The following is a 20,417-nucleotide window of genomic DNA, read 5'->3' on the forward strand; positions in this document are numbered from 1 at the left end:
TTTCCAACATTGTTTGAAGAAAGAATCTGGATTCAACAAAACAATTACCACGCTCAAGCAAGTCGGTTCATTTCTTTGATTTGTTTTCTTCTTTCTTCGTTCGTCTTTTTCTTTTTCTTTTTCTTTTTCTCCAAAACTGTCACTTCAATTGACTCTTTCCTCTCAAAATTCAGTTCGTTCTCAATCGCATCTTCTGATCCTTTTTGCACAAGTTTTGTGGTGAGAAATATCCAAGTCAATTGTTTTATAGTGATGCAGATGGGATATTATGAATGAATGCATTTTGATGTTAATATGTCATCAAAGAATCGATTTTCCATTTGATTTTCAAAGACCATTTTTGAAATGAGAAAAATCAATGCTCTTGGTGAAGTCAATGAAGTCAAAGCAACAGGCATTGCATCCATCACTTCCGCTGGGCGAGAACAAATTCTTTCTCTCAACTTCATTTTTTCTTTAATAAACATCCAAATGTCCGGGAACAAAAAATGAAATCATCATTCATTTTGAGAACTTTCACAAAACCCATTCAGTTGATTTTCTTTCCTTTTTCTTTTTCAATATCCTTTTTTGGATTTGACATTTCAAATAAGTTATTGTGAAATACCTTCTATTCCAGTGACTTTATTGTTTTCTGTTCTTTCTAACTTTAATACAATCTTTGAACAGATGTTTCCTCACCAATATTCTCAATTTTTGTTTTCCTTTATGAAAAAAAGAAAACGATTGTTCCTTTTTGCTTGATTAGTGTCATCTTTTTATTGGCACTTTTTTCTTTATTGGCACCAAAATTTTTTGAAATGAAAAAAAATTGAAAACACATCAAAAAAAATCAAAACTCGAATCAATTACTCTTCTTTCTTTTCTTTTTCCATTTTCACGTTCAAAGGGATCAAATTCTTCAGTTGTTTCATCGTCATCATTCTTTATTTCTCTAAGTGAACGAATCACAATTTTCTCCAAAGGCAATTCCACTTCTTCAATTTCCTTTTCTTTTTCTTCAATTTCTTCAATTTTCATCTTGTGTTTTTCATTATATTCATCCCATTCATCAAGAAGCTTTTCTTTTGTTATTTCTTTTCCGAAGAAGTCGAAACAATGAGAATGAGAAGGAATGAAGTATTGAGAAGACTGAGGAAGCTTCATCAACACAGATCCAGATCCATTGCTGAGGACTCCGCTGTTAATGAAGGCTTTTTTGATCACAGATGGTGTGAATGCTGTGTGAAGGGTTTGTGGTAACACATCTGCAACAGCTGTTCTTTTTGAAGATGAGGAGGTGGATGATGGAGAGCTGTAATTGTTTGATAGCTCTGACTTCAATACTGCAAGTACGCCTCTGTCCGGCGGCTGCGATATGTGCGTGGTGTGTGGAACGAAGGTGACGACATCAATTTCGGCTTCCTTGAACTGTCTCCATATCGTCGGATCTGCCCGCGATGAGTGTGAATCCAGGAGATGAAGGCAACGGTGAGTTTCTTTAAGAATTCGCTTTCTTCTGTCAATGATAGCTGGCAGCAGAACTGTTAAGGCGTATTTTTTGAATGACGTTTTATCCATCCAGCCGTTTGTGTTTGGCCAAATGTCAAGCGACAGCATCAACAGTGTTGTCAGTTCTTTCGGAAGAGTTGCTCTTGGCCACAGCACGACAGACGGAAGAGAGAAGCCATCAGCAGCTATTCCAGCAACGAGAGTGGCATTCGGAATCCGTTCGGCAGTCTTTTTGAAACCAGCTTGTTCATCTGCGGGATGAACAACAACGCCACGTGTAGAAGTTGGAATGCGAAGCGAAGATTCATCTATGTTGAAGATTAATTCCTCGAAATATTTGTTTACATCGTGTAGCACTTGCAATTCCGTATACCACGGCTTTAGGACTTTCTGACAAGATGCTGCAAGTCTGTTAATATCAACTTGCTTTGGCAGCGAGGACTTCAATTCAGGATGGCGCTTTATGAATGCGTGAACCGTCTTCAGAGTGACTGTCTTTTTCTTCTTTTCTTCATTTTCTCCTTCTTCTTCACTATCGTTAATTATATTTTCCATCTAAATACAAATTAATATTCAATTCAAATAACAATTGCAAACCAGATCACGCGCTTTTCGTAACGAGAGGCTTGTCCCAGATCGAGATTCAATTATGACTTCTTCCAAGAATTGCTTTTCTTTTTCACCGCTGATAATTGGTGGATGACCAACTTTTGCAATCGGCCTGCCGTTTTTTATGGCTTTAACTGCGTGCTCCAAAGATTTTTTGCGGATTCCACCATATTAAACACCGTCGACCAGCCTGACAACATTGTCATTAACAATGTGCGCAATCCTTTCTAATCTTGAACTGTATTTTCTGTAATGGAATGTAGACATTGCTTCCTTCAGCCGCTTCTGCGCCGCTTCAGCTTTCTTCTTCACTAGTAATTTCATATATATATAATGGGTAATGATCGTTAATAAATTTTTTTATTTATTAATTCTCATTAAAGAATTTAAAATTAATATTTAAATTTTTGAATGAATTAGAAATATTTACAAACCTTTGTGCAGTCCAATTTCTCACGAAAGCTCAATGGAAGGACTTGAACCCACCCATTTCCCCCCATGAGAAATTGGATTTCTTTCAAAATACAAATCTAAAAATATTTGACATTTGCATTTAAACAAAAAAATATTTTTTAAAATATCATTTGTGGGTCAGATTAATTTTTATTTAAAAAAAAAGTTCCAATAAAGAAAAAAGTGCCAATAAAAAGATGACCCTATTATCATCCTTTTCTCATATTTGTTGGAATGTTCGCAAACACCTTTTAATTTAGTAATAACATTTTATTCCATATCCATTGAGAAAGACAAACTCATCAACGTAATAAAAGTGTGTGTTCTTTTTTAAAGAATCTGTTGAGCATTCTTGTTATTATTTGAATTTCAAACTAATGATTCAATAGAAGTTCAAATGGAACAATCTTTTCATTCAACAACAATGAACCGTTTTTCGTGTGATTTTTTTAACTATCAAAATAATGATATTGGTTGAAAAATACACAATTGAAAAATAAATCAGAAATTTTTCTTCTCACGAAAAGAAAATATGGTTCGAAACAAAATACCCATAACAAAAATTGTTTGTTCTCGATTCTTAATTATTCATTTTTTTTCGAAATGGCAACAACGTGTGACTATTTGTTATTTCTTTCTTTATTCACATTAATTATTTTATTTGGTGAAATATTCCGTTCATTGAACTTTGGGAAATGTTCTCATCACCAAAAAAAATGTTCTTCCTTTTAGAAAACAATCGCCATGTCCTTCACCTTCTCCCCCGGTTCAGCGTGTTGCTTTGACGGGAGGGGACAAGGAAATTGAGGAAACTTCGCATGAATTGTGCAAAACATTTGAGGAAATGCATTTGAAGGATGAATTGCTTCGTGGAGTTTATTCATATGGCTTAGAGACTCCATCACTTATTCAGCAAAAAGGAATCCTTCCAATTGTTAGAGGACGTGATCTTCTTGCTCAAGCCCAGTGTAGAACAGGAAAAACAACCGCTTACTCAATTGCTTGCTTGCAGAAAGTTGATCCTTCTTACCACTTCACACAAGCGTTGATTCTTGCTCCGTTTTGTGAACTTGCAATGCAAACGCACAATGTTTGTTTTTTTCAAATGTATTTTGATGATATTTTTACATGTGCTTTTAAAGATGATTTCAAAAATAGCGAGATTCATGAAAGGACTCAACATTTTGAGAGTTGTTGGTGGAGAAGCTATTAGCGAAACAGCAAGGAAAGTTGCTGAAGCTCCTCAACATATAATTGTTGGAACACCTGGGAGAGTGGCGCATATGATTCGTTCTGAAATTCTTGATGTTTCTCATCTGAGAATCTTTGTGCTCGACGAAGCTGACGAAATGCTTTCTCAAGGGTTTAAGGATAAGATTTTTGATATCAACTCAAATTTGCCGAAAAATACACAAACAGTTGTGATGAGCACAATTATGCCCCAAGAAATTATCGAGATTACTCGCCAGATTCTAAACGATCCTGTTCAAATTTTGGTTCCTCGCGATGAGCTCACACCTGACGGGCTGCGCCAATTCTATGTGGCTGTTGAAAAAGAAGAATTCAAAGAGGAAGCACTGTTCGACCTTTACGATTCGATCCAGGTTGCACAATGTGTCATCTTCTGCAACTCCAGGCGCAAAGTGGACTATATCACTGAAGATCTTCGGAGCAGAAAGTTCACAGTCAGTTCGATTCACGGTGCCATGGAACAAGAAGACAGAAACCGTATTCTGCAAGATTTCAAAGATGGGAAAAACAGAGTGCTCGTTACAACAGATTTGTTGTCGCGTGGCACTGAAGTTCAGCAGGTTTCGCTTATTGTGAACTATGACTTGCCGATGGAAAAGGAGTCATATATTCACAGAATTGGCATATCAGCCCGTTTTGGAAAAAAAGGAATTGTCATCAATCTTGTCACAGAAGAAGATGGACAGATGCTGAAAGACATTCAGGAATTCTATGGAACAAAAATGGAGGAAATGCCAGCTGATATCAAAGAACTGCTGCAGCTGAAATAAAAGAGAAAATGGTGAGAGAAAGAAGGAAAGGGAAATCTCAGCTATGTGAAAGGAAAGAAATGAGAAAAGAAAAAGATGAAGAATTGATGAAGATGAGAATGAATAAAAGGCAAATAAGTGAATGAGTGTTGATAGAAGAGAGAGAAATCAAATGAAGAAGAGATGAAGAATTGTTGAGGAAATTGTTTTGTTTGCTTGATACTTGTTGGAAATTGGATGAATTCTTCATTCAAATTGATCAAAATGGAAATAATCATCTGAAAAGAAAAAGAAAGAAATAAAAACCATCAGAGCCCTTTCTTTTCATTCTCTTTCATCTTTCTTCAACACAACTTTCAAAGGACAAGAATCACAAACTGGAAATGGGTTTGTAGAAGATAATGATCTGAAAAATTAGAAGGCATAACTCACAAATGCCAATCAGCCACTTTTCATTCTCATCTTCGGTTTTCAAACAACTTCCTCATCAGTTGCCATCATTTCAATTCTTGATGTCAATAAAGAAGATGAATGACAAAAGACAAAAAGATTATTCAACATATTGCGTTATCAAAAGTTTTTCAACAGTTTTTTCTCATATTCAAGAGTGAGTTTCACACATTTCTTGATTTTATCTTTTTCATTTCAGAAAATCCAATTTTTTGGTTTTTTATTTGATGACGGTACAATATTTCATCTTTGAAAATACGAATGTTCCAAAAACAAAAAAAATGTTTTCTTTAGATTTTTTCAAAAGCATGAGTCATTTCCAAAGATTAGCATCCTATTTGACATTTTCTGTGTTTCATTCATAAATGTGAATCCTCTTCAAACAGAGGTGGAATGTGATAGAATTCCAAATGAAAAGAAATAAAAAATATGAAAGCAACCAAAAGAGAAAAATTTAATGAATAAGAAAAAAATAAAACTGAACTTCTCCTAAATGTTTTTCCTTCTCTCACTCTTTTCTGCTGATCTCATCGTTCAATAAAGTCACAGCGATACTGCGATATAAATGATTATTATTATTATTAAAACTTATTGATACTTTCACTATTTCGTTTTGATTTGATTTCTAAAACTTGTCTGTGATGTTTATTTTCTTATTTTGTTTTTCATGTGGAAAAAAAAAAAACTTTTCATGTTGTTATAACATGATTGAATATTTTTTATTAGTATTTTTTCCACTTCTTTTGCAAATGAGATTTTGTATATAGGTGGAATAACGTTTTCAAAAAAATGAAACAGCTATTTCACCCACATTTTATTTTGATGAGAACATAATAAAGTTTTTGACAGAAATAAAAGTATATCTGCTTTGGGGCGTAGAAACTTTAAGCGTTGAAAATTTGTTGCATGCTTAAATGGAATAAAGATTTTAGAGCAGGTTAGAAACAATGTTTGTTTTCATTGATTTTTGAATTATTTTTTTATTTAATTATTTTGTTTTGCAGAAGTTGAACAATTTTTGGATGATGTACGATTCTTTTATGCAGAAACTCAAAGAGCTTTGCCAAAGAAGCTGATTGAAAAATTGTCAAGTTTTCTTTCTTCCCAATCTCCAAATTGCGAGAAATATCCTTTTAAACTTTTGCGAAGGGCAATCGTGGAATGTAACAATAAGCAAAATGAGCTTCAATTGCTTCTCAATGGATTGGTGTGCGTACTGAAGCACTGCTACAGTTTGACGAAATTTAGACATGATGATCCTGCATTCGAAATTCTTTTAAACCTTGACTTTCCCAAGTTGATTGAGGATATGTTAATATATTTTTTCAATTTGCAACAGAAATCATTTAACGAAGCGGTTCCTGTTATTGAGCTTCTGTTTCGTGTTGTTGCATATGGAAGGATTTTCAGCGAAATGAGAAGAGGCGCACAAGAGCAGATTGTTTTATTCAATTTGGACAAAGCATTACCAGAAAAGCAAAATGAAGATAAATTGATACTGGCAGATGAATGTTTGTTCCATTTATTTGCAATGAATTCGGAACCTTGGTCTTATCAGAGATTATTGAGTTTGCACAATGAAAATAGTTGCTTTTTTTCTTCTTATTTTACATTTTTTGTTCTTCATATACTTATACAGGTCGAATTTTGTTGGACAACAAAAAAATTTTGAAAAAGCGAATATTTCACGTTCTCAAGCAGCATGGCGAAAGCAAAAGCGAAAGACTGAGCTTGTCGGGGTTTTCAAAAGGGATGCTATTGAGGTTGGTGTTGTGCTTGGACAATGCGATTCGAAAGAAAGACAAGGAAGAACGCATTGAGCAGGAGCAAAAGGAATATGATGCGTTATCACACGAGTGGTCTAATAGGAGGGAAAAGAAAAGTTTTCTTGACGGATTGTATGGCTCAAAATCTCCGTACATTGAGGATGAAGAAGCATTTGGAGATGTTGCATTTGATACAGCCTGTGACGCGCTTTGCTGTTGGTGCGAATGTGTTTGTGGTGATGGAAAAGAGTGCATTTGCATCAGAAATGAAAAAGTGAGAGAGGCAGTGAACATGAAATGGGGAAAGGTGTGGCGTGACGTTCATAAAATGATGAAGGACAGTGCGATGAAGACGCTCGAACTGTGCTGCTTTGGGAAGAAATATCTCGGAGAGAGAAGAGACATCACAGACGGAGAGAGCAAAGTGGAAAAGTTGAAAAGGAAGAGACGGTCAAGATTTTTGAATCTTTTTTACAACACTGAGATGATTCGCAGCATTGTTGCAGTTGCGCACATTAATCAAAACAAAGACAATGATGAAAGTGCAATGAAGCTTCTTTTTGCAATAATTCGTTCGGGATGTAACGAAGGAAGAAGCAAAGTGAGGGATATGCTTTCTGGAGTTGTGTCGACCATTTGCGAACTTCTGATGAGAGGGAAATATAGCAGAGATTACAAATATCGGACATGGCTGTGTTTTGTAGGGGATATGATACAAACAACAATCACTCGGCCTTGTTTTGGGTTCATGCAGAAACCGCTGTATGGATACTTTGGAAGGATTAGCCCTGTATTCTTTCAAGCGGACATTTCTGCGCTTCGAGATATGCTTGAAGAAGAAGGGTACGGAGACCTGTTGAACGCAATTTCTATTTCGAAGTACCGCACGCAACCGCCGCTTACAGAGGTCCCATTTTTGTGGTACGAACTGATTAGCAACTTTGTCACACTGACTCGCAGCGAGGCTCTCTCATTGAGCAATCGCACTGTTGTGAGGGAGAGGTATGCAAACGAAGATTTCCTTGGGCAATCAAATTCGTTGTATTTCTATAACAGAAAAGTGAAATTTGAAGAATTGGATCCTTATTCATCAGTTTACAGCGATTCATCTTCATTCTCCGAGTTGGAGATATCAAGTGATGAAAGTGACTACTCCATCCTTTATTATTGGTATGATTATTTCAATGCCTATATAGAAACGATGTTGTTCAATGAAGAAGAAGAGGTCAGATGGGTGCAGGAGCCAGATGGATTGTGGAAAAAGAAAATGGAAAGGGTGATTCCCTTTTTTGATTGTAATTACTCCAGCAGATTTTTCAGTCACAAACGTAAATATCGGGCAAAGCACAAGTGGAGACGGGTGCAGACGAACAGAATGAGGAAGCGAAACAAAGGAAAAGTGCTGAAAAAGATGAAGAAGGAAAAAGGATTTCGAGAAATAGGGAAGAAAAGAAAGCAGAGAAGAGACGATGCGAAGTATGAGATGAGAACGGAAATGTGGGAACGTGCACTTCATGAGCTTTCAGATGAAGAACACCCAACTGATCCATATGAGTTTTCTGAAGAAGAAGAAGAAGAAGAAGAAGAAGAAGTGTGAAAAGGAGGAAGAGAACGAAGATCTTGGGAACAGTTATCAATAAAAACAAAAGCGGATTTGCAGAAGAGAGCTTGTGAATGATGCAAAAAGAAATTAACTCGTTTATTTTGGCTGGTTTGATATGTGAAATCTATTGAAGAGCAACGCATTGTTTGCATAAAATTTCAACATTGTTAATTATTTCTGGTGTAAAGAGATTAATATTTACGAAAGTTATTGTTTACGTTTATGAGTCATAGCTGATATTTTAAAGGTTTTTTTTTATATGTTTTTTTCATTGTTTTTTCATCAGTTTTTAATGGAATTCTGAAAATGATGGAGAAGTTGCTTTATGTTTCGGTGTCTGTTAATTATTTATTGTTTCTCTTTGTTATTCACAAATTTTTGTTTATCGTTTTCCATTGGCTTTGTATGTTAATCATTTGAACAACATGCATTTTGTTCTATTTTTGAAATTTTCCATTATTTATGCATGAAAAAAAGATTGTTACGAATATTGCATAATCGATTGATTTTTTAAAATTCGGAAAAACAATTTGAAAGGTTTTCCGCACTTTGAATTCGTTGTTATGTAGATTGCGATAATGTTGAAGTGAGTTTTAGTGAGAACTTGTTCATTCATGAGGGGAAATATATGTTAAAAAACTTTTATTGAAGATCTTTGCTCAATTCAACATGATGATCAAACCCAAATAATAAAATAATTAATTAATTAACTCAATAATAAATAAAATAGTTAAATCAAAACCAGATCTTTTTGATTTATTATCAATTGTTTGAACTCAAATCAATCTTCAGGAACTTTTTTTCAAAAGAATGGTTCATTGTTGACTATTTTTTTTTTTAATTTTCATTTTATTTTATTTAAGTTTTTGTTTTAATTGTGTGATGAATTATTAATTAGTTCTTTGTTCAAAAAAAATCCACCTTTTTTGAATGAAATAAAAAATGAATGCAAATTATTAGATTAAAAAAGAAAAGAATTGGTGCAAAATAAATTGAAAAAGTTAATTTTATGTTGTTTTTTTCAAGAGTCCTTCATTTTCCAAACTTTTCAAATAAACAGTCGAAATTTATTGATCTTATAATGAAGAAAAAAATTTGACTATTTTTTGGTTAACTGTGACTAAGTTGGGAGGTTATTTTTGTTATGAAAAATTTTTTTCGAAGTATTGATTATTTAAGGTTTTTTTTTTTTTTTTTTTTTTTTTTTTTTTTTTTTTTTTTTTTTTTTTTTTTTTTTTGCAAGTTATTTTTCCTTCACATGGATTTTGCAGATAATTGTCAATAGACAATAAGCTTTTAATGAATACATGACAAAGAAATCTGTAAACGGAGTAATTTATTTTCTGTATTCATTCATTAATATTCAAAGTTAATTTTTTGACAAGATTTTTCTGAGATAAAGATGATTTTTATAAAAACAATCACCTCTTTGGAAAATGCTTATATTACCATTTATTTCATTCAAGAAATGAAAATGCTTTAAAGTGAGAAATGCTTTAGAAATTAGTGAAAATACGGACTTTCAAGCTTTTTTTTTTTTGCACAAAGCATGAAAAGATTGTTTCACTCACTTCTTAATATAACTTTATCAGATTTTAAAATAGATTTGATTTTCATATCCGTTTACAGGCATCGTTGAAATCAAAACATGAAGTTCTCAAATATTTCAGGAATGTCAAAAAATGGACCCATTTTTGTTGTGTTTTTTTACTCAAAAAGTCAGTGTAAAATGCATATTTTTTCAAATGAAAATCCCTGAAGTGAAATATTTTTCCATATTATGTTAAATAATATTGCAACAGATGAAAATTTTACATTTTGCACAAAAATCCTTATTAATAGCATTATATCATTTGCGATTCACCGTATCTTAACCTTAGACACACAACTTGATTCGACACGTCAGAGATATGGTATATCAGCTATAGATCCATCTCGATAAAGATCAATCAATATTATTTATTTATGTGTATCTGATGGCTGTTATCATCTTGTTTAATAAGTTGGAATAAACAATGATAATAAGATAGAGATCGAGAGTTATTGCTTATATTCTTAGGGGTTTATCATGATTAGATTTTCAGTGATGTTCTATAAAGAAGGAGTTATTGATAGGAGTTAATCGATATGTATCTATAGCTGATATATCATATGTCCAAGTAGGAGATTAGCTAAAAGATTAGCTGAAAGTGTCGAAGATGGAAATATTAGTGTGAAAATTGTGTGTTATCGTTGATGTGATCGCAAATAAAAATAATAGATTAAGTTTTTGCTTCATAGCAAATGGATCGGAAGAAGATATACACAACTGTGGAAGAAGCGAAGGCTGCTCAACAGAAACAGATTATACAGTTTCAGGAAAAACGTAGGGAAGAAACTAAGTATTACAACGAACATGTATCTGAGAAACAGAAGAAATTGATTAAGTTATTGAGGAGAAAGGTTATCGAAGATGATGAGCAGTTAGATGAGTTGATGGAAAAAGTTAATGGTTATTTGCATACACCAGGTTGATTGGGCAAATTGTGTAAATTGATGAAATATAACAGACTACACACATTTGTTGTACCGTAGATTGTATCAAACAATGGTCACGGTGGCATTATGGTGGATTGTCGCATTGATGTTTTTCACTTGACTTGAGTGTTATTTTGGTGTATTAAGCTTTCAAAAGTCTAAACTGGTAAACAGGACACCGAATTGTGGCAATATCAAAGACTCAGCTGAAGGGAAATAATTGGTTGAATCTCCGTGCTGGGGGCGTGTCCTGGTGTTCAGGTGTCCAGGATAGTTTTGTTTCATCTGAAGTGAGCTGTAAACATGCCATTTCTGCCAACATGAGCATTTTCCCCCTAATTTTTTATGATTTTGAAGGTTTTTATTTCATTTCGACTGTATCATCATTTTGCCACATTGCCACATGGTATGATTGGTGATATATAACAGTTGGCATACACTTTTGTATCGTTTGTGTCTTATTGATTTCCTAAAAAACGAATATGTTCAGTCAATTTCCACAGAACAGTCGATGTTATCTTCATCTTCTCGTTGTTTGAGGAGTTGTTCATACTCTGACTTGAGTTTGTAACACCACACTTGATTTTCTCTTCCATCACTTTTCTTGTGCTCATATCTGTCTTTAATTGCCAATTGGAATGAGCGATCGTTCTTGTATTCAACTGGTCTTAAAAACAAAGTGCATCAGAACATCTCCACCCTTATTTGAGTTTATTGAAATGCTCCTGACAGAACACATCATTGACAGAGAGTGATGCTTCAATGATATATTCCTTTGCCTCCGTTGTTGGAATAGCTCTTGTGTTGAAATTGGTGAGATCTTTGCTGATGAAATAACAGAGAAGTTATTTATAGAATTCGTTGTAGAAAGAGTTTGTGAAATCCTTGAAGAATGTGAGATTGTTCTTGTATTTTGAGTTTCAATCACAAACAACATATCTTCTGTCACCAATCTCAATCTTTTCCGGGTATGTGTGATTTGTCACAAATATGAAGTTAACAACGTTCTCAGCTGTTCTTCTTGGCTGATTCTTCTCATTGATTCTGATTGTTGAATCCGCGATTATTCTCTTCAATGCGTCAAAGTTAGCTGTTCGATCATCTCCAACATTCTTCAATTCGTTATGAACAATGAAAATTTTCTTTTCGACGATAGAGTTGAACTGTCCTGTCAGTTCTGCAATCTCTGTAACATTCGGACATGAATATCCTGACAACAGTTCAGTTAGTTTATTTGTCCAGACATTCTTTCCAATACCTTGCAAACATTTGAGAACAAGTGATGTTTCTGCTTTTTTTCCCAGGATTTTGAACAATTGAAGAAATCAAACAGAGGATGTATTGATAGAGTTCTTCGTTGTCATTGGCAACAACTTTTCGTGTGAAATCAAAGAATGGTTTGACAATTTCGTTGTTTTGTCCGTTTGCCATTTGGTGTTTGAACTCATGGAACAGAGAGAATATTCGATAGTTATCTGAGAAGAACTTCACACCATCGATCGACAGAACATGTGAGTATTGTTCGAAAGCTGTCTCAACTGTGAGAGTCTTTTTATCATCATCCCAGAGTTTTATTGTTTTGAACAGTTCGAACATTGCTGATTTTGTCTTGAATGTTATCGAATAACAAGAGGAGTGAATGTCAAACTATTTCACAATGAATTCCATCCTTGCTTCAACAAACCTCAGAACTTTTGTGAGATCTTCAGCGACTTCAGACAGAAAGGAGTATTGATTTCGACAAGCTTTATCCCTGATTTCAGAGAACGAGAATGATGAGTTGAGATTAATTTCATGAACGGTAATCTCTCGTGGAGGTTCTCCCTTTCGCTCGTTTTCTTTTCTGAGGAGTGGAACGATCACTTCGTTGTTATATGTTGGATTCTATCTTATGACAATTTTTTGTAGAACAAATGGATGTGACTTGTTATCTCTTTATCTGTTTCGTTTCCCTTCAAAGTGAGTGATTGCATTTGATGTTAGGGCAGCTATCTCTCTGATTTGATTGAAAAGATAATCTATTGATTGGTTGTCGAAACCGTTAATGTTGACGAGAGAGTTGAGAGCTGCAAACAACGGTAAAAGAGTTAACTCAAAATCAAGTGAAAGATAGCCTGTGTCGTTATGTATTTCAACATCTTTAAGTCCATTAACAAAAGCAAGAGCGACAGTTGGAGACATATCAACGATTCCATCTTGTGTGAGAAGATTATATGGTTCAGCTGCCATTGCTACTAATGAATTCTCTGTTTTGAGATCAATACCGAAGATGTTAAAAACACTCTCGAGTGATGAAAGATCTCTGAGCTCTCTGTAATTGTTGAGGGAAATGTATTTGGTGATGATTCTTTTGCCATCTTTCATCTCTCTGAATGAAGAGTCAGCTTGAATAATAAGCCTCTGTTTTCCATCTCCAATACCTGCAAAAATGTCGATATCGTACTCTCGACTCGTGAACACTTTTGTTTGTAAACAAATATTTGAAGCGATAACCACACAGCTTGCAATAAATGAAAAGACCACAATGAGCTGTTTGCACAAGCCCGACATTTCGGGGGAATTTCTCGAGAATGGAATTCCTGATGGTTTTCGTTTGTTCAGCTTGAAGGGATTTGTTAATATCAACATCAATAACACAAAGATCCTCACATTTGCTGTTATCGATAGCTGTTCCAGTGTGTCGTTTGCCCTGCTTCTTGTCGGAATATTTCTTGAAGTCGAACAAATCAAAAATGTGATCTTTCATTCGTTCTCCCCGCGTTTGCTGCTCAGTTGAAATTGAATCGATTAATTTTTGGATTATGTTTTCAGAGTCTGTTTGGGGCTCTGTTATTTTTTAAAAATTATAAAAACAAGTTTTTTTTTAAACGAAGATATTTTCTCAACGTCAATTTATGTGGAAGATGACATTGAGGTTAATGTCGAAAATAGACGATAACAGTTAATTTTCACATTAATTGTATTTTGCCCATTTTGCTCAGTTTGACCGTTTGCCCACATTATCTCTAGAATGTTATTGACTCGGTGCACCCAGTGCAGGTGTAAAAGCACTGAGATTTGAGCTGATATTTCCACGCCACAGCATCCTAATTATCTGCCCAATCCACCCAGTGCAAGCAATGACAGTTAACGCATTCAACCAAAAATATAAACAAACTTCCAACTTAACCATTAACTTTTTCCATCAACTCATCTAACTGCTCATCATCTTCGATAACCTTTCTCCTCAATAACTTAATCAATTTCTTCTGTTTCTCAGATACATGTTCGTTGTAATACTTAGTTTCTTCCCTACGTTTTTCCTGAAACTGTATAATCTGTTTCTGTTGAGCAGCCTTCGCTTCTTCCACAGTTGTGTATATCTTCTTCCGATCCATTTGCTATGAAGCAAAAACTTAATCTATTATTTTTATTTGCGATCACATCAACGATAACACACAATTTTCACACTAATATTTCCATCTTCGACACTTTCAGCTAATCTTTTAGCTAATCTCCTACTTGGACATATGATATATCAGCTATAGATACATATCGATTAACTCCTATCAATAACTCCTTCTTTATAGAACATCACTGAAAATCTAATCATGATAAACCCCTAAGAATATAAGCAATAACTCTCGATCTCTATCTTATTATCATTGTTTATTCCAACTTATTAAACAAGATGATAACAGCCATCAGATACACATAAATAAATAATATTGATTGATCTTTATCGAGATGGATCTATAGCTGATATACCATATCTCTGACGTGTCGAATCAAGTTGTGTGTCTAAGGTTAAGATACGGTGAATCGCAAATGATATAATGCTATTAATAAGGATTTTTGTGCAAAATGTAAAATTTTCATCTGTTGCAATATTATTTAACATAATATGGAAAAATATTTCACTTCAGGGATTTTCATTTGAAAAAATATGCATTTTACACTGACTTTTTGAGTAAAAAAACACAACAAAAATGGGTCCATTTTTTGACATTCCTGAAATATTTGAGAACTTCATGTTTTGATTTCAACGATGCCTGTAAACGGATATGAAAATCAAATCTATTTTAAAATCTGATAAAGTTATATTAAGAAGTGAGTGAAACAATCTTTTCATGCTTTGTGCAAAAAAAAAAAAGCTCGAAAGTCCGTATTTCTCCCCGTTTGGTCTAATTATAACAAGATTAACATCAATTTTTTCCCTTTCATTAATCAATGCTCCTTCAAAAATTCTCAGTTAATCCTCATTTCATTCTCCTCAGTATTTCTTTTTTTGCGCAAAAACCTAATTGTTTTTTCATATTTTCAGGGTGCTCTTTTTTTCTTCATTCTTTCATTCTAAATTTATGAGCAAATAACAAAACAATCTTTGTCCTTTATCCAATAGATATATTGGAAAGACCTGTTAGCAAATAAATTGGAATGAAACAAACCCAAAAAAAAGTTATGCAAAAGAATCTGAAATGCGGCGCTCATTAATAATTATTATTTGAAAAAATTCGAATTCATGATGCTCAAATATTTTCCAAGTTCGTTTGATACTAAAGATTATTTTTTTCTTTCTATTTCTCAAATGTTTCTCTTTTTATTTCTTCATATCGAAACACTCAATTCATTGAACTCTCAACAATTTATGAGATATATATTTTCTGTCATTTCCTAATTATGAAAGATGGAATTCAAGCGAAATATTGCTTGCTTGTTTTCTTCTTCTTCATATCAAGCCATCAAACACTTTTGATCTCGAACCAGTAATCAGAAAAAAATGTTTATACATAATTTTGATATTTCAAAATTGAGAATTCCGATATACTTTCATTCTTCGTTTTATAAAACATAAAAAGAAACAAAAGAAACAGGAAAAAGAAAGAAAGAAAAACAATTTCACTCAAGAATAGTAAAAAGGAAAAGTGACTTGTCGCTCTGATAAATTGATAAACAAATCAATTAAATGTTTGTGAAATTAACACAATAGCAATATTAAATCATATTCGTACAAACACAACATCAAAAAATTCTCAAACAAAACAATATTGAACTAATGAATAAATTATACATTCAAAAAGCTAATTTCAATTATTATTAAAAAACAATCAAAAATTTTGTAAATGAATTTACGAGCTTCATATTTCTCGATTTTTTCCACATATATAATTAAATTCAAGATGACGATTCATCACTAATTCTTCTCACAAGTATTGCACATCCTTCACCTCCACCGTTACACAGAGCAGCACAACCTTTTTCTTTCCCTTTTACGGTCAGTGCATTTAACAAGGTACAAACTATTCGTGCACCTGAGGCTCCAATTGGATGGCCAAACGCAACTGCTCCCCCCAAAACGTTAACTTTTGAAGGCGAAAGCTTCAGAAGCTTCATAATTGCTAGTGCTATCACACTAAATGACTCGTTAATCTCAAACATATCAACATCATCCTGAGAATTGTCAGTGGCCAAGTGGCAACAACACAATTAAAAATGCATAAGAAAAACAAATATTACAAAATTAAAAGGTAATACGAAATATTTGATTTATTTTTTTTTTTAAAAAATGAATTTTCATAAATAATAATTTTGAAAAATGTTTATTTGAAAACAATATTTTAAAAAAATAAGTTTACACACCATCAGCCATCCTGCTTTCTTCAGCACTTTCTCAACCGCACCGACTGGCGCAATGCCATACTTCAGGGGATCCTCCGAATGCTCATCGAATCCTTCTATTGTAGCTATAACTTTCAGAGACAGCTCTGTTGCCAGTTTCCGGCTCACAAGCACAAGAGCCGCAGCGCCGTCATTCAATGCACTTGCATTCGCAGCTGTGATCGTCCCGTCTTTCAAAAAACACGGTGGAAGGCGCTTCATCTTCTCTTCGTTGAACTAATGACAATGCAGATTATGATCCCCAACAAATTTATTTTGGAAATATGATTATTCATTTCGAATGGCGTCATTTTTTGGAGAAGGTATATTGATTGAAGGAAAACATTATCATTTAAATAAGAAAAAAAAAAAAAATAAAGTATTATTTATTTGTTGTTGTTTAGCAAAAAATAATGAAAAATAAAGCCTCAAACCTTATCAAGCTGCTCGTCTTTTTCAATTATTTGTGTAGTCTTTTTCTTTTTGTTCTCTTTCTCAATTCCTACAATTTCATTTTTCAAATAGCCAGAATTCCTTGCATTAATTGCTCTTTGAAATGATTCTAATGCAAATGCATCTTGGTCCTCTCTCGTTATGTTTAAATCTTTTGCGTAATTTTCTGCAATGTCTCCCATATGTCGTTGAGAAGAAGCATCTGTTAATCCATCCGAAAGAAGAGAATCAACTTCCATTATTGTCCCAAGTCTCGACCCTGTTCTAGACGTAACATTCAGCCTTGGTGCCTGAGACATCGATTCCATCCCTCCGCATACTACACAGTCTTTTAAACCTAATAAAATTTCTTGAGCTCCAAGAATTATAGCTGAACAGAAATACAATCAATGATAACCAGCACATAACACCATTTGTTCGAAATATAATTAAGAACCTTTCATTCCTGATGAACAAACTTTATTGACAGTACAGCAATGGACACTTGAAGGAAGACCTGCTTTAAGTGCAGCAATTCTTGCAGGTCCCTTTTAAAAAAACGTTAAATCAAACAAATCTTTCGTTTTGAAAAAATGAAATGCAAAACCTGTCCAACTCCTGCAGAAACTGTGTTCCCCATATATATTCCTTTAACGTGACTTGGCGATATTTTTGACTGCCTTATGCTTTCTGTGAAAAAAATTCATAAAAAAAAAACACAATCAATTTATATAACACTTTGAGAATTGGAAACTACAATGCAATTATACCTTTAATTGCATGGGCTCCTAAATCTGTTGCACTGAACTCAGACAAATCACCCAGAAACGCTAAAAAGCAAAAAGAATTAAATACTTAAATAAAAATTCAAATCAAAAATATTCATGCAAACATCCAACCGGCGTTCTTGCATACCCAACGATACACACTTGCCGATCATTTAGTTGAACAGGAGTTGACATTATTCAGATAATCCAGAAAATTGAGATTATATTGATCTTAAATATTATATTTTATTCTTTTTCTAAACTTGGGATAATGAGAAAAATGAATAACGATGTTATTTATGTTTAGATGATTCACAAACTGTTTTTGCTCTTGCAATATCAACTATCTTACAATTACTCTCTTTTTATCTTTTTTCCAGAAATAATTATCTTTCAAGAACTTCAACAAAAGATTTCAGACTATGAGGAAATACATTTATTGACAAACAATTGTTAAATATTGGATGAAATCAAAAAGTGTGCAATAATAATATCCACACTTATTTTTGATGAATGTTGTTTCATTCCCTTTTAATTATGTGACTGCAACAAAAATGTTTACATATCAAACGCAAGTTTCTATTTTCTATCAACAAAAAATCAAAATAAAAAATAAAAAATACTAATAATAACAAGCAAAAACTGAAATGAGGATTTGGATACATATTCATATTTAAGCATTGACACATAAACATTATGACAAACAAAGAATCCGTCACCACTAATTTACTCATTTTATAATCTTCTTAAAATCCAAATAATAATCCAAAATACTAATAAAATACTAACTATTCGAAGGTGAAGTGGATATTCGTTAAATCTGTTCCATAACGATAATTGTGTTCTCTTTTCTTTATGGATTTTTTTCCCCTTTGAATCTTGCCCAGTTTGATGTGAACTTTTGGAAGAAGCAGGGTGAATTGAAGAAGATAAAGAAGAGGATGATGCAGAGGAGGATGATGAATTGAAAGAAGACGAATCAGAAGACGATTGGATATGACGCTGAGTTAGCACAGAATCTTTTCTTTCTTTCTCTTCTTCTTCATCTTCTTGATTCAATTTTTTTTCATCTGCTATTTGTTGAATAGCTTCATCGTCCTTTATTTCTTCGCCCTTGCTATTGATGGGCTCTTCATGAAACGATATTGAGCAGCTTTCTATTTTTTGTTCTTTTTCTGTTTGTGATTCACTTTGTTTTTCAGATTCAGTTTTTGCTGAGTTTTCAACATTTAGTTTTCTGTATTCGGAGTTTGAAAGGAAAGTTGAATGGTCCATTCCGCATATTGAACATTTGAAATTTTTTGATCCAAAAGCCAGCTTTTTACATTCCTGCTCTGAATAATTCAATGCTCCAACTCCACCCGCTGCATTTTCAGTGAAAAATGAAGCTATTGCAATTAGAATAGTACGAACTTTCATTATTAAAAAAAAGCAGTAATGTGCTAACCAAAAATTGAGCAAAATATGCACACTATCCCAACTGGCTCTCCATTCTTCGGGGTGAAAGCTTGTTACTGTGAGGCAAACCTTTGTGTGAGTACTAAATCTGCCGCTTGGAGCTACATCAAATATAATCATAAAATCAAACTAATAAAAATTTCCAAACTCAAAAACATAAGCTCCGGAGGCTTGTAAGGATATTCGGAAGGAAGACGAAGACGTCCATGGTATAAGCCTTCAGAATATGGACTATCTGGTGGACCGCGAATAGTGAAGTGAATTTCAAACTTCATTTAGATTAAACAATATTAAATATGCATTAGAACTTCAAAAAGAAACAGATTAAAGCAAATTATACAAACAATATCGTCATCCAATGGTTTTGCGTAAAATTCTTTATCGGGCCCACATATTTTTGTCAATTGTTTAATTTCCTGCATAATTCTCTTTATAGAAGGATTTTTAGCATTGTACATCGCCATGGTTCACGAAGTTCAAAAACTTAATATAAACCTTAATTTTTTTAAACACTCCAATATTTTTGTTGCAATGGAAATTGGATATACTGATAATAAGGCTTGAAGAAATGAACATTTGAATAAGAATTGGTTATGATCATGCCTTAATAAATTATTCAAAATGGAGGAACAAAGAACATCTTTACCTGATTCTAATGATAAACCTAAAAAAGAAAGCACTGTTGAGCCTGCTGTAGCTGAGTTATTTGACGAGTTGAAGCAAGTTTCGGATGGATTATTGACGTGTTTGATAACTTAAATGAATTATAATAAAAATTTCATAAAAATTTGTAATTTTAATATCTCTCGCATGATGAATACATTTTATAAATAAAAAACATATATTTTCTTCTATTCAGCTTCACATGAAAACTTTTCGCTTTTGACAAAAATGAATGAAATGACTGCATCTCAATACTCTCAATCTGCTGATGAACTTGAAAAAAGTGGAGAAGTGCTTGGACAAGTGTTTGAAAAACGTATGTTTTTATAATATTTGGATCTTATTCATTTACGGTTGCGGACTTTCGAATTTTCTTCGAAGTTCAACTTTTTCAACCTCATTTTGATCAAATTGAACAGATTGAATTCAGCATATCAAATCTTGAATCTCTTGCAAAATCTCTTGATGACTATTCAAAGCTTCTTGGTATGAATCACTTGCTTATAATTTCTTTAATTATATTATAATTCAATTATCTCAGAGCTCAGATTTAAGCGTCTTTGAAGATTTT

General features: G+C 33.3%; 7 protein-coding genes across 7 annotated transcripts; 2 read left to right on the plus strand and 5 right to left on the minus strand.

Annotated features, from left to right (window-relative positions):
• Positions 1 to 553: 553 nt before the first annotated feature.
• Positions 554 to 2,046, minus strand: MONOS_6792 (uncharacterized protein; the record flags this gene model as incomplete). The annotated part of the gene is made up of 1 exon (XM_067877054.1): positions 554 to 2,046. One exon carries the CDS (start codon positions 2,044 to 2,046, stop codon positions 823 to 825), a length of 1,224 nt encoding a protein of 407 aa, XP_067728858.1. The 3' UTR covers positions 554 to 822.
• A 1,110-nt stretch (positions 2,047 to 3,156) lies between these two features.
• Positions 3,157 to 4,574, plus strand: MONOS_6791 (putative ATP-dependent RNA helicase FAL1; the record flags this gene model as incomplete). Its single annotated transcript, XM_067877053.1, has 3 exons — positions 3,157 to 3,167; positions 3,286 to 3,643; positions 3,696 to 4,574. 3 exons carry the CDS (start codon positions 3,157 to 3,159, stop codon positions 4,572 to 4,574), a joined length of 1,248 nt encoding a protein of 415 aa, XP_067728859.1.
• A 1,335-nt stretch (positions 4,575 to 5,909) lies between these two features.
• MONOS_6790 (uncharacterized protein) lies at positions 5,910 to 8,866 on the plus strand (the record flags this gene model as incomplete). The annotated part of the gene is made up of 4 exons (XM_067877052.1): positions 5,910 to 5,940; positions 6,008 to 6,210; positions 6,343 to 6,514; positions 6,643 to 8,866. The coding sequence occupies 4 exons, from the start codon at positions 5,910 to 5,912 to the stop codon at positions 8,364 to 8,366; spliced, it is 2,130 nt and encodes a 709-aa protein (XP_067728860.1). The 3' UTR covers positions 8,367 to 8,866.
• Positions 8,867 to 11,809: 2,943 nt separating this feature from the next.
• Positions 11,810 to 12,320, minus strand: MONOS_6237 (putative Poxvirus D5 protein; the record flags this gene model as incomplete). The annotated part of the gene is made up of 2 exons (XM_067876454.1): positions 11,810 to 12,147; positions 12,221 to 12,320. 2 exons carry the CDS (start codon positions 12,318 to 12,320, stop codon positions 11,810 to 11,812), a joined length of 438 nt encoding a protein of 145 aa, XP_067728861.1.
• Positions 12,321 to 12,824: 504 nt separating this feature from the next.
• On the minus strand, positions 12,825 to 13,439 carry MONOS_6236 (uncharacterized protein; the record flags this gene model as incomplete). The annotated part of the gene is made up of 1 exon (XM_067876453.1): positions 12,825 to 13,439. The coding sequence occupies one exon, from the start codon at positions 13,437 to 13,439 to the stop codon at positions 12,825 to 12,827; it is 615 nt and encodes a 204-aa protein (XP_067728862.1).
• A 2,257-nt stretch (positions 13,440 to 15,696) lies between these two features.
• MONOS_6235 (acetyl-CoA acetyltransferase) lies at positions 15,697 to 17,959 on the minus strand. The gene is made up of 7 exons (XM_067876452.1): positions 17,851 to 17,959; positions 17,729 to 17,788; positions 17,566 to 17,648; positions 17,416 to 17,506; positions 16,961 to 17,349; positions 16,509 to 16,763; positions 15,697 to 16,319 (listed from the first exon to the last, which is right to left on the minus strand). Exons 1-7 carry the CDS (start codon positions 17,918 to 17,920, stop codon positions 16,044 to 16,046), a joined length of 1,224 nt encoding a protein of 407 aa, XP_067728863.1. The 5' UTR covers positions 17,921 to 17,959; the 3' UTR covers positions 15,697 to 16,043.
• A 331-nt stretch (positions 17,960 to 18,290) lies between these two features.
• MONOS_6234 (putative Ubiquitin-conjugating enzyme 6 B (Ubc6B)) lies at positions 18,291 to 19,674 on the minus strand. The gene is made up of 4 exons (XM_067876451.1): positions 19,528 to 19,674; positions 19,332 to 19,452; positions 19,198 to 19,284; positions 18,291 to 19,137 (listed from the first exon to the last, which is right to left on the minus strand). The coding sequence occupies exons 1-4, from the start codon at positions 19,645 to 19,647 to the stop codon at positions 18,461 to 18,463; spliced, it is 1,005 nt and encodes a 334-aa protein (XP_067728864.1). The 5' UTR covers positions 19,648 to 19,674; the 3' UTR covers positions 18,291 to 18,460.
• Positions 19,675 to 20,417: the final 743 nt, after the last annotated feature.

Source organism: Monocercomonoides exilis (genome assembly GCF_001643675.1).
Source record: "Monocercomonoides exilis strain PA203 chromosome Unknown scaffold18-1597598, whole genome shotgun sequence".
Lineage (NCBI taxonomy): Eukaryota > Preaxostyla > Oxymonadida > Polymastigidae > Monocercomonoides > Monocercomonoides exilis.

Bases quoted from the DNA above. Each gene is read 5' to 3' on its own strand.
- MONOS_6235 (XM_067876452.1), bottom strand. From the start codon at position 17,920: ATGTCAACTCCTGTTCAACTAAATGATCGGCAAGTGTGTATCGTTGGG. The intron at 17,350-17,415 runs GTTCTTAATTAT...ATTTCTGTTCAG, and splicing joins TTGTTCATCAGGAATGAAAG to CTATAATTCTTGGAGCTCAA. The intron at 16,320-16,508 runs GTGTGTAAACTT...GACAATTCTCAG, and splicing joins AGAAAGCAGGATGGCTGATG to GATGATGTTGATATGTTTGA.
- MONOS_6234 (XM_067876451.1), bottom strand. From the start codon at position 19,647: ATGGCGATGTACAATGCTAAAAATCCTTCTATAAAGAGAATTATGCAG. The intron at 19,285-19,331 runs GTTTGGAAATTT...TATTTGATGTAG, and splicing joins TCCGGAGCTTATGTTTTTGA to CTCCAAGCGGCAGATTTAGT. The intron at 19,138-19,197 runs GTGTGCATATTT...TAATAATGAAAG, and splicing joins ATGGAGAGCCAGTTGGGATA to TTCGTACTATTCTAATTGCA.